We start from the raw sequence: 13,458 nt of genomic DNA, 5'->3' as shown, positions 1-13,458 counted from the left end.
CTGCTTGCTTGAATGTGCTTTGCTTTTGGATTTGGCCATAGAAGCAGTCCTGTGCTTTATCCCTAATGTGAGAATAATTCTCCCATCTTACTTCTTAGACTTCTGGCATTAGCATACAAACATTTCAAAGTTTGTTTTTTGTTTGTATTTTCATTCTGCTTTTTAATTGATAGGGATAAGTTAGAATTTTTTAGCTCAGGTGAGTTTTTAGTTACAGGCACTTGGACTATTTTTCTAATTATTGGAATCTCACTGTCGGGATGCCCTAATTCTAATGCATCATTAGTATCCTTTGAAGATACCTCTCTCTGAACCATGCGTTGCTGAGCGTCTGTCGGCTTTCCCCTTTGTTCTAGTTTAAAAGCTGCTCTATCTCCTTTTTAAAGGTTAGAGCCAGCAGTCTGGTTCCACCCTGGTTAAGGTGGAGCCCATCCCTTCGGAAGAGACTCCCCCTTCCCCAAAAGGTTCCCCAGTTCCTAACAAAACTGAATCCCTCTTCCTTGCACCATCGTCTCATCCATGCATTGAGACTCTGGAGCTCTGCCTGTCTCGGGTGACCTGCACATGGAACAGGGAGCATTTCAGAGAATGCTACCCTGGAGGTTCTGGATTTAAGATTTCTACCTAAGAGCCTAAATTTGGCTTCCAGAACCTCCCTCCCACATTTTCCTATGTCGTTGGTGCCCACATGTACCACGAGAGCTGGCTCCTCCCCAGCACTGTTTAAAATCCTATCTAGGTGATGCATGAGGTCCGCCAACTTCGCACCAGGTAGGCATGTTACCAGGCGATCCTCACGCCCACCAGCCACCCAGCTATCTACATTCCTAATAATCGAATCACCAACTATGACAGCCGACTTAACCCTTCCCTCCTGGGCAGTAGGCCTTGGGGAGATATCCTCAGTGTGAAAGGACAGTGCATCACCTGGAGAGCAGGTCCTTGCTACAGGATCCTTTCCTGCTACACCAGGTTGATGCTCTCCAATCATGAGACCTTCTTCCTCCAAGGCATCACCAGGGCTGCCAGTCTGAATTTGGGACCTGGCTACTATGTCCCTGAAGGTCTCATCTATATACCTCTCTGTCTGCCTCAGTTCCTCCAGGGCTGCCACTCTAGCTTCCAGAGATTGGACTCATTCTCTGAGAGCCAGGAGCTCTTTGCATCGCATGCACATGTACAACTTCTCACCAGTGGGTAAAAAATCATACATGTGACACTCGATGCAAAAGACTGGGAAGCCCCCCTCTTGCTGCTGGACTGCTGCATTCATCTCAATTTGGATCAGTTCCTAGTTAAGTTTTAGATTGCTATGGGAGTAGGAATTTGTCTAATGTCCTTTAAATGTATTAGTGAATTCACTATATGTCTGGTAGTGGCCTACAGGGGTCTGATCAAACTCTCAATAAAGTTTTTGTTGTTGTTTTTTTTTTTTGTGAAAGTGGCACCTGCCTATAAATTAAAGAATGAGCTAGGGGTGGGTGGGCAAGGGGTGGGAGGGTTGGAAAATACAATCAGTCTAACTTCAGTCAGCCAGAGTGACTCACTGCATAACCCATTTGTTCTGGATTCATCTGGCAGGTCGCTAAGAAATAGGTGCTTTCCAGCAAACACAATGTGATTACGTTTCATGGTATCCACTGCTTCAGAGGTATAATTATATAAAAACTGTGAGACACAAACAAAGGGATTTAAGGATCTTGTAACCAATCCGTTATCAATATGTCATTGTTGCATTATATTATCAATGATTTAAACATCATCCAGCATAATAATGCCTTATATGATCCTATACTTATTGTCAGTCATTGAAACACCTTGTGAAAATAGAATGAATATATATATTCAGTTTACAGCCATACGCCCGTCGCACCAAAGCCATTGTACTATCCCCACCAAGTACAGTATGGTCAAAAACAACCGATTGAATGTTTTCAAATTTATGATGATACTGTAAAAAATATTCCACTAACATATTATCTTTCTTAGCAGTTTCCAAACAACTTTTATGTTAAATTAACCTAGTGCGGATCTTTTGTGTTGTTTTGCCAACATAAAATTTATGGCATGGGCATACAATCAAATATATCACATATGTGGAGTTGCTGCAGTTTCGGAGGCCTCAGCCACGCCCCCGAAACATCCCCGGGCCAGAACCTCCCCCCCCCCAGCCAAAATCGATCGTTAAGACGATCGATCACACGATTCACATCTCTAATATGTAATGGAAAGAGTCAGAAAAACTGCTACTGTGGTGACAATAAAATTAGAACTTTTTTGATTGATGAATAGCAACAAGAAGTATCGTAGTTCAGCTCAGTGAGCCATTTTAGAGAAGATATCCTATGTCATTTGTGAAACAGGCTTAGCACTACAGCAAGTTCTTCTTTCTATTTGCGAGTTACTTTTACAATCTGTCTGCTAAGATGTTTTGCATCATACAGTGGCTTCTCTGTTGATTTGTGATATCATTAAAAAACATTGACACATTTTATCTGAGTGTTCTGCTTTTTCCTGCAGTTCCAATATTTGTGAGTGTGTTGTCAAATCAGAGTTACGGGACAATTCCAGTGATGGCACTGAAGTATCTACAGTAGGAGGCACCTATCCTTGTGGAAAATATAGTATATGCTATTAATTTGAGATGAACCAAATCTATATTTACCATCAGGAAAACAGTATCGATTTAAGCAGCAAGCTATGTGCAACTCCACATATGTGATATATTTGATTGTATGCCCATGCCATAAATTTTATGTTGGCAAAACAACACAAAAGATCCGCACTAGGTTAATTTAACATAAAAGTTGTTTGGAAACTGCTAAGAAAGATAATATGTTAGTGGAATATTTTTGTGTAACCAGAAGACTCTCTTCAAAAATTAATGTGGTGTGGAGACAGTCAAATATCGATCTTACCACAAATATCTGTACAACCACAGTTTTTTACCCAAATGATTAATCACCTCAAGTGAGAAGAAATTTTTCTCTTCAAATACCAGACCTCATAAAACGGCAAAATTTAGTGATGCTAATTTAGCATGTATTAAGTATGCCAATGTTTATAATCACAGGTCTTTGATAGATGAATTTTTTCTTTTTGTTTTCTTTACTTTCGTGAGAACAATGTTCATGTGAATTAATAAAATAGTCTCTTTAGATAAACGTAACTATTTCTGTGCTCTTCTTTTCATTTCATTTTATCATTTTTAACCAGCATTTAGTACTTAGCACTTAGCTTAGTTTTGTGGTGAAGAAACGCCATATTTCTTCGTGAGAGGCTAGCATGAAAAAAGCCCGACACTGGATCCGTGTTTCGGCTCGTGCCTTCGTCGGGGGCCGAAATAGCTGTTAATAAAAATATATAATCAATGACAACATTGTAACAAAAATCTTCAAATACTTATCACATTTAGTGAGACTTCAGCACACGAACATGATAATGGAGCGGCTGGAGGTGGCGGCGTCTGCCGGTGTTCCGTTTCTTCTACCCGAAGTCAGGGAAACGCGCCCTTTTTTTAACAGATGAATAGCGAATCATATGATGCCACGTCATCAATGATGTCACTAAACTTGTATGGACATTTAAACCGTCTGTCAAAATTATATTACTTCCGCCAAAGGTGAAAGAAAAAGCGTCCTTTCTTAATCAGTATGACTAATCCTCAAATACTATGTGAATAAAATTTATTAAATTAGACCAAAGAGAACCATTCAACCGAAAGGTTGAGACCTAGTGGCTGTATAGTATTTAGTTTAAAGATCCATTGTTGCTCTCTGATATTCAATAATTTTTGTGGATCACCACCCCTCCCTGATAATTTAATTGTATCTATCACCCTCCATCTGAGATCCACGAATTGGTGTTGTTTTAAAAGACAATGTGCTACAATCGGAGCTTGTAATTTGCCAGTTTGTAAACAACTTTTGTGTTCAATGAGTCTAGTGCGTATTGAACGTTTTGTCCTACCCACGTAAAATAGATCACATGGGCATTTAATGATGTAAATCACGTGCGAGGACTGACAATTTGTGTGGGTTCTTGCCGACCATATTCTTCCCTGAGAGTCCGTCCAATCAGGACCTGTCAAAGCAGTAGCGCAGACTGTACACTTCTGACATGGCCAATGACCACTTGGTAAATCAGATGTGTCGATACTTGCAGGCATATACAATGAATGAGTTAGAATCTCCCTTAAATTTCGTCCACGACTATATGAAATTATCGGTAATTCAGAAAAAATGTTATAAGTTTGCAAAACATGCCAGTATTGCCGTATGATGGAAGCTACAGCAGTGGACTTGGATGAATGGCGTATAGTACATACCAAAGGCAGATCACCAGGATCAGATGATTCTTCTAATAAGAGCCATTGACGATGTGCGTTAGACGCACGTTTCCAAGCTTTTCTTACAATACCTGATGGATATTCACGCTGTAATAGATGGATAGCCAATTGTTGGGCTTGCAAAGAAAATTCTGATTTATCTGTGCATAATCGTCGTAAACGAAGGAATTGTCCAATAGGCAAATTTCTTTTAAGGCTGTAAGGATGCCAACTAGAAAAATGTAGCAGAGTGTTACAGTCCGATGGTTTTCTGTACAATGACGTAATTAAATGATCACCTTGTTTAGTGATCAAAATATCCAAAAAATTAATGGAAGTATCATGATAATGTATAGTGAAAAAGATATTCGAATCAATGGAATTCAACCAATCTAGAAAAACATGTAGATGTTGTACACTGCTGTGCCACAGGAAGAAGATGTCATCAATATATCGGACCCAGTGTGAAATATGGACAAATTGATTAGAAGGGTATATGTGCATAGACTCAAAATCAGCCATAAACAAATTAGCCAAACTTGGCGCCATAGTAGTGCCCATGGCAGTTCCATGAATTTGTTGATAGAAGCATTGACTAAACATAAAATAATTTTCTTTAAGCGCTATCTCTGCCAATTTCAACAAAAAAGTAGTTGGAATGCGATGGCTTTTTAACTTCCAAAGAAAAATTCTTTTTAGTTAACACCACTTATAGTACTCCTACTATATATATGCTTCCCAAAATCCACAAAGATAATGTGGATCCTCCTGGAAGACCTATAGTCAGCACAGTTGGTTCTTTGCTTGAACCGCTTTCGGTGTTTGTTGATAAATTCCTACAACCGTTGGTTCCACAGATTGCATCATATGTAAAAGACACCAAATCGATGCTAAATATTTTAGCTTCGATACAATTTACTACAGATGTTTTGTTGGTCACCCTTGATATACGTGCTTTGTACACCAGCATCCCTCAGCAACAATCCCTCATCATTTTGGAACAGAATTTGGATTCTAGAATAAGACCTCATCGCATTCCAACTACTTTTTTGTTGAAATTTGCAGAGATAGCGCTTAAAGAAAATTATTTTATGTTTAATCAATGCTTCTATCAACAAATTCATGGAACTGCCATGGGCACTACTATGGCGCCAAGTTTGGCTAATTTGTTTATGGCTGATTTTGAGTCTATGCACATATACCCTTCTAATCAATTTGTCCATATTTCACACTGGGTCCGATATATTGATGACATCTTCTTCCTGTGGCACAGCAGTGTACAACATCTACATGTTTTTCTAGATTGGTTGAATTCCATTGATTCGAATATCTTTTTCACTATACATTATCATGATACTTCCATTAATTTTTTGGATATTTTGATCACTAAACAAGGTGATCATTTAATTACGTCATTGTACAGAAAACCATCGGACTGTAACACTCTGCTACATTTTTCTAGTTGGCATCCTTACAGCCTTAAAAGAAATTTGCCTATTGGACAATTCCTTCGTTTACGACGATTATGCACAGATAAATCAGAATTTTCTTTGCAAGCCCAACAATTGGCTATCCATCTATTACAGCGTGAATATCCATCAGGTATTGTAAGAAAAGCTTGGAAACGTGCGTCTAACGCACATCGTCAATGGCTCTTATTAGAAGAATCATCTGATCCTGGTGATCTGCCTTTGGTATGTACTATACGCCATTCATCCAAGTCCACTGCTGTAGCTTCCATCATACGGCAATACTGGCATGTTTTGCAAACTTATAACATTTTTTCTGAATTACCGATAATTTCATATAGTCGTGGACGAAATTTAAGGGAGATTCTAACTCATTCATTGTATATGCCTGCAAGTATCGACACATCTGATTTACCAAGTGGTCATTGGCCATGTCAGAAGTGTACAGTCTGCGCTACTGCTTTGACAGGTCCTGATTGGACGGACTCTCAGGGAAGAATATGGTCGGCAAGAACCCACACAAATTGTCAGTCCTCGCACGTGATTTACATCATTAAATGCCCATGTGATCTATTTTACGTGGGTAGGACAAAACGTTCAATACGCACTAGACTCATTGAACACAAAAGTTGTTTACAAACTGGCAAATTACAAGCTCCGATTGTAGCACATTGTCTTTTAAAACTACACCAATTCGTGGATCTCAGATGGAGGGTGATAGATACAATTAAATTATCAGGGAGGGGTGGTGATCCACAAAAATTATTGAATATCAGAGAGCAACAATGGATCTTTAAACTAAATACTATACAGCCACTAGGTCTCAACCTTTCGGTTGAATGGTTCTCTTTGGTCTAATTTAATAAATTTTATTCACATGGTATTTGAGGATTAGTCATACTGATTAAGAAAGGACGCTTTTTCTTTCACCTTTGGCGGAAGTAATATAATTTTGACAGACGGTTTAAATGTCCATACAAGTTTAGTGACATCATTGATGACGTGGCATCATATGATTCGCTATTCATCTGTTAAAAAAAGGGCGCGTTTCCCTGACTTCGGGTAGAAGAAACGGAACACCGGCAGACGCCGCCACCTCCAGCCGCTCCATTATCATGTTCGTGTGCTGAAGTCTCACTAAATGTGATAAGTATTTGAAGATTTTTGTTACAATGTTGTCATTGATTATATATTTTTATTAACAGCTATTTCGGCCCCCGACGAAGGCACGAGCCGAAACACGGATCCAGTGTCGGGCTTTTTTCATGCTAGCCTCTCACGAAGAAATATGGCGTTTCTTCACCACAAAACTAAGCTAAGTGCTAAGTACTAAATGCTGGTTAAAAATGATAAAATGAAATGAAAAGAAGAGCACAGAAATAGTTACGTTTATCTAAAGAGACTATTTTATTAATTCACATGAACATTGTTCTCACGAAAGTAAAGAAAACAAAAAGAAAAAATTCATCTATCAAAGACCTGTGATTATAAACATTGGCATACTTAATACATGCTAAATTAGCATCACTAAATTTTGCCGTTTTATGAGGTCTGGTATTTGAAGAGAAAAATTTCTTCTCACTTGAGGTGATTAATCATTTGGGTAAAAAACTGTGGTTGTACAGATATTTGTGGTAAGTGGAATATTTTTTACAGTATCATCATAAATTTGAAAACATTCAATCGGTTGTTTTTGACCATACTGTACTTGGTGGGGATAGTACAATGGCTTTGGTGCGACGGGCGTATGGCTGTAAACTGAATATATATTCTGTTTTCACAAGGTGTTTGAATGACTGACAATAAGTATAGGATCATATAAGGTAATCAGACACTATACACAAGTATTCCAGAATAAAAAACAGATGTCCCCTTCCAAGGCTTCAGTAAAGTGGGTTTACCTACTAGGGATGTGCAGAGCAAAATTTTATGTTCATATTTTTTATGTCCGAAAGGGGGTCCCACTTGCGGCCAATATGGACATAAAAAAAATCCAATGAGTTGGGTATATGTACATATGTGCAAAAAAAAAATTTAAACCCCCTCACCCTCCTTAATCCCCCCCTCAGACTTACCACAACTCCCTGGTGATCGAGCGAGGAGTGAGGACGTCATTTCTGCAATCCTTGGCGAGAAGCATGTGACGTCGGTGGCACGTCGAGTGACGCGGCGTCACGTGATTCCCGGCTCGTTCGCGCCGGACGGCTCGTTCGGCCCAAAAAGAACTTTTGGCCAGCTTGGGGGGGCCTCCTGACCCCCCCAAGCTGGCCAAAAGTTCTTTTTGGGCCGAACGAGCCGTCCGGCGCGAACTCGCCGGGAATCACGTGGCGCCGCGTCACTGACGCGACGTCACGTGATTCCCGGCAAGTTCGCGCCGGACGGCTCGTTCGGCCCAAAAAGAACTTTTGGCCAGCTTGGAGGGGCCTCCTGACCCCCCCAAGCTGGCCAAAAGTTCTTTTTGGGCCGAACGAGCCGTCCGGCGCGAACTCGCCGGGAATCACGTGGCGCCGCGTCACTCAGACGCGACGTCACGTGATTCCCGGCGAGTTCGCGCCGGACGGCTCGTTCGGCCCAAAAAGAACTTTTGGCCAGCTTGGGGGGGCCTCCTGACCCCCCCAAGCTGGCCAAAAGTTCTTTTTGGGCCGAACGAGCCATCCGGCGCGAACTCGCCGGGAATCACGTGGCGCCGCGTCACTCAGACGCGACGTCACGTGATTCCCGGCAAGTTCGCGCCGGACGGCTCGTTCGGCCCAAAAAGAACTTTTGGCCAGCTTGGGGGGGCCTCCTGACCCCCTCAAGCTGGCCAAAAGTTCTTTTTGGGCCGAACGAGCCGTCCGGCGCGAACTTGCCGGGAATCACGTGACGCCGGCGTCACTCGACGTGCCGCCGACGTCACATGCTTCTCGCCAAGGATTGCAGAAATGGCGTCCTCACTCCTCGCTCCATCACCAGGGAGTTGTGGTAAGTCGGGGGGGGGGGGATTAAGGAGGGTGAGGGGGTTTATATTTTTATTTGGCTCAACAATCGCGATTTCCCACATATCGAACATATCTATGTTCGATATGTGGGAAATCCGATCGTTTATGTCGAATCAATTTTTTAAGTAAAAAAAAAAATATGAGTTGCGTTTTACTAATGCGGTCAATCCGAATGCACACCCCTATTACCTACACTTTTCCCTTTCTGGGTCCTACATCCGCAGCAATCAAGTAGTATGTGCAGAGACTTGTGAGCACTACAGCCCACAGAGAAGGACAACTCAATCGTGGCCAGCTGCTAATCAGCACCTCCAACACCCTGTAGGGCATTGGCACAAAGTGGTAATTGATTACCCATAATTACCAGTGGGGAGGGGCAACAGCACGCACATGTTGCATATATTCGTTAATGGCTGCACACACACCTCTTTGATAGGCCAATACATACAGCTCAATAGAGGTACATAGGTGGCGAGCACATCTTCATTAAAATCGAGAGGCGCACATCTTCATGAAAATCAATAAGCGGCGCGCACAAGTCATCCAGTGTGCACATGTTCCTCATCAATTTTAATTGTCGGTGTGCGTAATTGCTATTCGCGCTGATGGGATCAGCTATGTGCATAACTTACGCGGCAGTGGGGAGGGACACATGGAAATTGGGCTCCCTTTAAAACGATCACTGGTCCACTCACTGGGCACCTTCACCATGGCTCAGGCACGTCCTGTTCTCATCCGGAAGCCAAACTTCATGCCAGCCGAGGTTGATATGCTGGTGGAGCATGTCATACGGCACCAGGATCTGCTGTATGGTCCACAGTCTCGTACGGTGGGTGCATACAGGAAGGAGCAGATCTGGAGAGGGATCAGGCATGCTGTGAACTCCGTGTTCCATCACAATCGGAGTATTGGGGAACTCATGCATAAGTGGAGGGACATGAGGAGACTGGTGAAGCGCAAGCAGGCCAGGCGACTTGCAGAGGGAGAACGGAGCGACATAATCTTCTCATCCTCTGAGCAGCTGATACTGGGTACCATCTTGAAAGCAGCTGTGGGTGGCGTTGGCCAGCTTAACACCATGTGCCATGTAGGGCAGGGAGGTAAGCAGAACTACAACTTTGTCAATCCCCCTGTAATCCTATCCATGTACCTCCTCATAGTATAGCAGCATATGTCTTCATATATCTCTACTACCTGTTACCAGACGGGAGGTAACTGACATACCTCCCGTCTCTGCCTATAAGTACTGATTACTGTTAACCTGTATAGCCAACACTGTGGCCATTGCATGTAGAGCAGTCAGTATCCAGGATTCCAGGCAGGGCTGCTGTACAATGTATGTATCAAGCCAGCACAGAGGATTGCACTGCTTCACTTTGGTAGGTGTGTATGGTGATGCTGTATATATGTGGTCATACAGCAGGCAGTATAGTGTAGGGACTGTCTTACAATAGTTTGTGGATGTTATTTCTTATGGGCAAGGTAGACTGTCAGAGCTTCTGCTGGTGCACATGGGTAAACAGGCACACAATGCTGGCTTTCCACACTGTCAGCAATGGGAGTGCGCAGTTGTTCTATGGGAACTGATGTGAGGCATATGACCGATGTGTCCATTACAGTTGGTAGTGTCACCTGCTCAGTATTGGATGTTCAACATTGCAAAGGGGTCTTTCACTCTCCCCCCCATTCCCTATGTCCCCCTTCAGCCCCTTCCTACCCTTCCCCTATTGTTTCCCTTCCCCCTTCCTCTAGCAGACATGCCTACTTCACAGGTTCCATGGCATATTGCACAGGTCATGTGTCCATGGAATGCATAAACAGTGGGGCTCGATTAGGTTGAGGGTTAAGGCGCTGTTCCTATGACAGGGCCCTCTGTCCTAACTCAGCTTGGTAACTTACCACATTCCATGCAGCACACTGACAACCCTCTGTGTCCAGAAGGGGTTGTTGGCCAGGTGCTGGATGGTGTGGTAAATGGCCCCACTATGCCAAACATGATACCCCCAGGGGTGTACATCAGGAGGTGGGCCTACCTAGAATGCCGAGTCCTATGTGACTACCACTGGAGTATTAGTCAGGGCTGCTACTGAGCCATTTATCATATATGGAGCCAAGTACATCACACCCCTATTGCCAGTGTGCTAATTTCTATATGCTTTTGAATTTAGGGGAGCCAGATGATGAGCAACCCGGACACCTAGACAACCCCAAAGGCTGTACCGGTGTCTGCAGGTGGTCCCTGACTCATCGGTAAAGGAGGAGGTGGAAGCCTGTGAACACATGGAACAGCCTGCGGAGGAGGAGCAGCAGCGGCTGGGAGAGGAGCCGGAGGATCCACTGGCTGAAATGCAACGTGATTGGCAGCAGGACAGCAGTGCATCGGACCAGCCCGAACCCGACCCGTATACCAGTCAGGCAGAGGCTGTTACAGCAGGGCACTGGCCTCTTGGACGCCATCTCTGACCTGTCTGATGTGGTGCAGCAGGAAGCAAGTTCCCTCCGTCGAACTGTCAGGGAGGGGTGTGACGGGATTCAGGCGTGCCTCCGAGACCTTTGCCGGGCTACTGAGGATCAGACGGAGGTTTGGAGGGAGATGCTGCAGCAGTTACCTGCCATGCAGCTGCAGCCACCAGCAGCTCCATGGCCTTTCATGGGGCCCTGGATGCCTTTCATGGGCCCCTGGATGCCACCAGAGGTGCCTGTTGTGGTACCGCCACCTGCGCCTCAGCCTGTTCCAGACTATCCGTGGATGGCACCACCACCCCCACCTGCACATCCTGAGATGCGTCCACCACCAGCACCAGAACTGCTGTTGTCCCTGGCTATTCCATCCTGTAGCCATGGCCTGGAACTGCCCCAAGCACCTCTGCCCTCTGAGGGTAGTTTAAGCAGTGGGAAGAGTCCCCTGCGCTGGAGCACCCGGGGGGGGCAGTCTAAGCTACCTGATGGTCATAGGACGGGGTGGCCGAGGAAGTGAACTGTTACAATATTTCAGTTGTTCCTTTTTACTTTTATTTGATTATCACTTTTTTGACACACTTGTTAATAAATGCACTATCATCTACGGAAATGGCTTTATATGAGAGTGTTCCTTTCTCGTATCGCCCGCCTTTGGCTCAAGCGATGTAGTTCCTCCAATTCCTCCATGGACAGCTGTACGTCCTCATCCTCCTCATTCTCTTCAGGGGCCTCCTCTGGTACAGGGATGTGTTTGTTAAGTGCAAGATTATGTAGGATACAGCAGGCTAGGAATATCTCACACACCTTAGAGGGGGAGTACAAGAGGCATCCACCAGATTTGTCCAGACAGTGGAAGCATGATTTCAGGATGCCAAATGTTCTCTCTATGACAGCCCTGGTCCTACAGTGTGCCCTGTTGTAGCGAGTCTCAGCTGCAGTGTTGGGGCTGGCCATGGGAATCATGGAATTTGGCTCGCGTTTAGAAAAAGGAAATGCACGAATTATAACCGCAGTCTTGGATTATTCTTTCCGTTGAATTGGATTTCATCTTCCAGCGTATCCCCTGAAGCAGGACTACGGTCCGAAACATGGCCATGTCGGGACATTTGGGACCTATTCATAGTAGATAAGTATCTACATTACTGGTTTTGGATTTATTAGTTGGGAGTTTTCCCCATGAATTTTTGTCGGGACTGTTTTTAAGAATAATTCTAAACAGTAAAAAATTGATGAGATTGAAAATTAAAGCAATGAGACCCCTTATAAAAAACGAGATGGACTGATGGATGCCTACTCGTGAATAAAGGGTCTAACAAAAGTTTGTTCGGTATTAAGGTGTGTTATAGCATATACCAGTACATGAGTTTGGTTTGGTTGTTGTTTACATGGGAATCATGAACCAGGATTTTAGTGGATAGCCTCGTCACCTGTAGCATAAGAGAAAAACAGAAGGTTACATTCCATCTGTGCTTCACTGGGGTACAGCTCACAGGGCTTACAAACCGAATGCCTACTGTGGCACCCTATATAAAGGTATTCTACTAATATAGGTGGGGGCTCATGTGATCAGTTGCTTAGTGTACTACCTAGGAGCCAGCCCCCAGTGATGTGTCGCAGCTGGAAATGTTCATAGATCCTGGATTTGGTGAGAATGTAGGCATCATGGGTGGATCTAGGAAAGCGGGCCACTACATTGGTGATGAGGCCCTTGGCGTTGCACACCACCTGCATGTTTAGTGAGTGGAATCCCTTGCGGTTGCGGTAGATGGCCTCATCTCCTCCTGGTGCCCTTAGGGCCAGTAGCTCCCAAGACTGAGGGGAAGTGTGCTGTTTGGTAGAAGTCTCTCATGGTTTCATGCTGTTCCTCTCTTCCAATGGGGAAGAAGATAAAGTCATGTGTGTGTCGCAGCAGGGCAGCCAGGGCCTGCTCCAGACACCTTGAGGTGGCACCCTGAGTGATTCCAGAGGTCAGGCCAAGTGGTCTTTGGAAGGTGCCGGTAGCCAGAAATGCCAGGAATGTAGTCACCTTGATGTGTACAGGCAAGGCATGGCCCCTTTGGGTGAGGGGTTGCAGGTCACCCTCTAACATTCAGCAGAGGGACAGTATGGTCTCCTTATTAAATCTGTAATGGTGCATTACTTCCTCCTCAGACAGATCCAGAATTTGTGTGCGAGTCCTGTAAAGGGTACCGCCTCTGTCTCAGCAGTCTTCTCCTCCTCCTCC

The 13,458-nt window shown here is 44.2% G+C and overlaps 1 protein-coding gene across 1 annotated transcript; it reads left to right on the top strand.

The window, feature by feature from the left end:
* The first annotated feature begins 9,483 nt into the window (after positions 1 to 9,483).
* On the top strand, positions 9,484 to 11,751 carry LOC115092383 (myb-related transcription factor, partner of profilin-like). Its single transcript, XM_029603186.1, has 3 exons — positions 9,484 to 9,874; positions 10,641 to 10,797; positions 11,031 to 11,751. The coding sequence occupies exons 1-3, from the start codon at positions 9,484 to 9,486 to the stop codon at positions 11,749 to 11,751; spliced, it is 1,269 nt and encodes a 422-aa protein (XP_029459046.1).
* Positions 11,752 to 13,458: the final 1,707 nt, after the last annotated feature.

The sequence above is a fragment of the Rhinatrema bivittatum genome, chromosome 5 (genome assembly GCF_901001135.1).
Source record: "Rhinatrema bivittatum chromosome 5, aRhiBiv1.1, whole genome shotgun sequence".
Lineage (NCBI taxonomy): Eukaryota > Metazoa > Chordata > Amphibia > Gymnophiona > Rhinatrematidae > Rhinatrema > Rhinatrema bivittatum.
The sequence above is the reverse complement of the archived record's forward strand: the minus strand, read 5'-3'. Positions and strand labels throughout refer to the sequence as shown.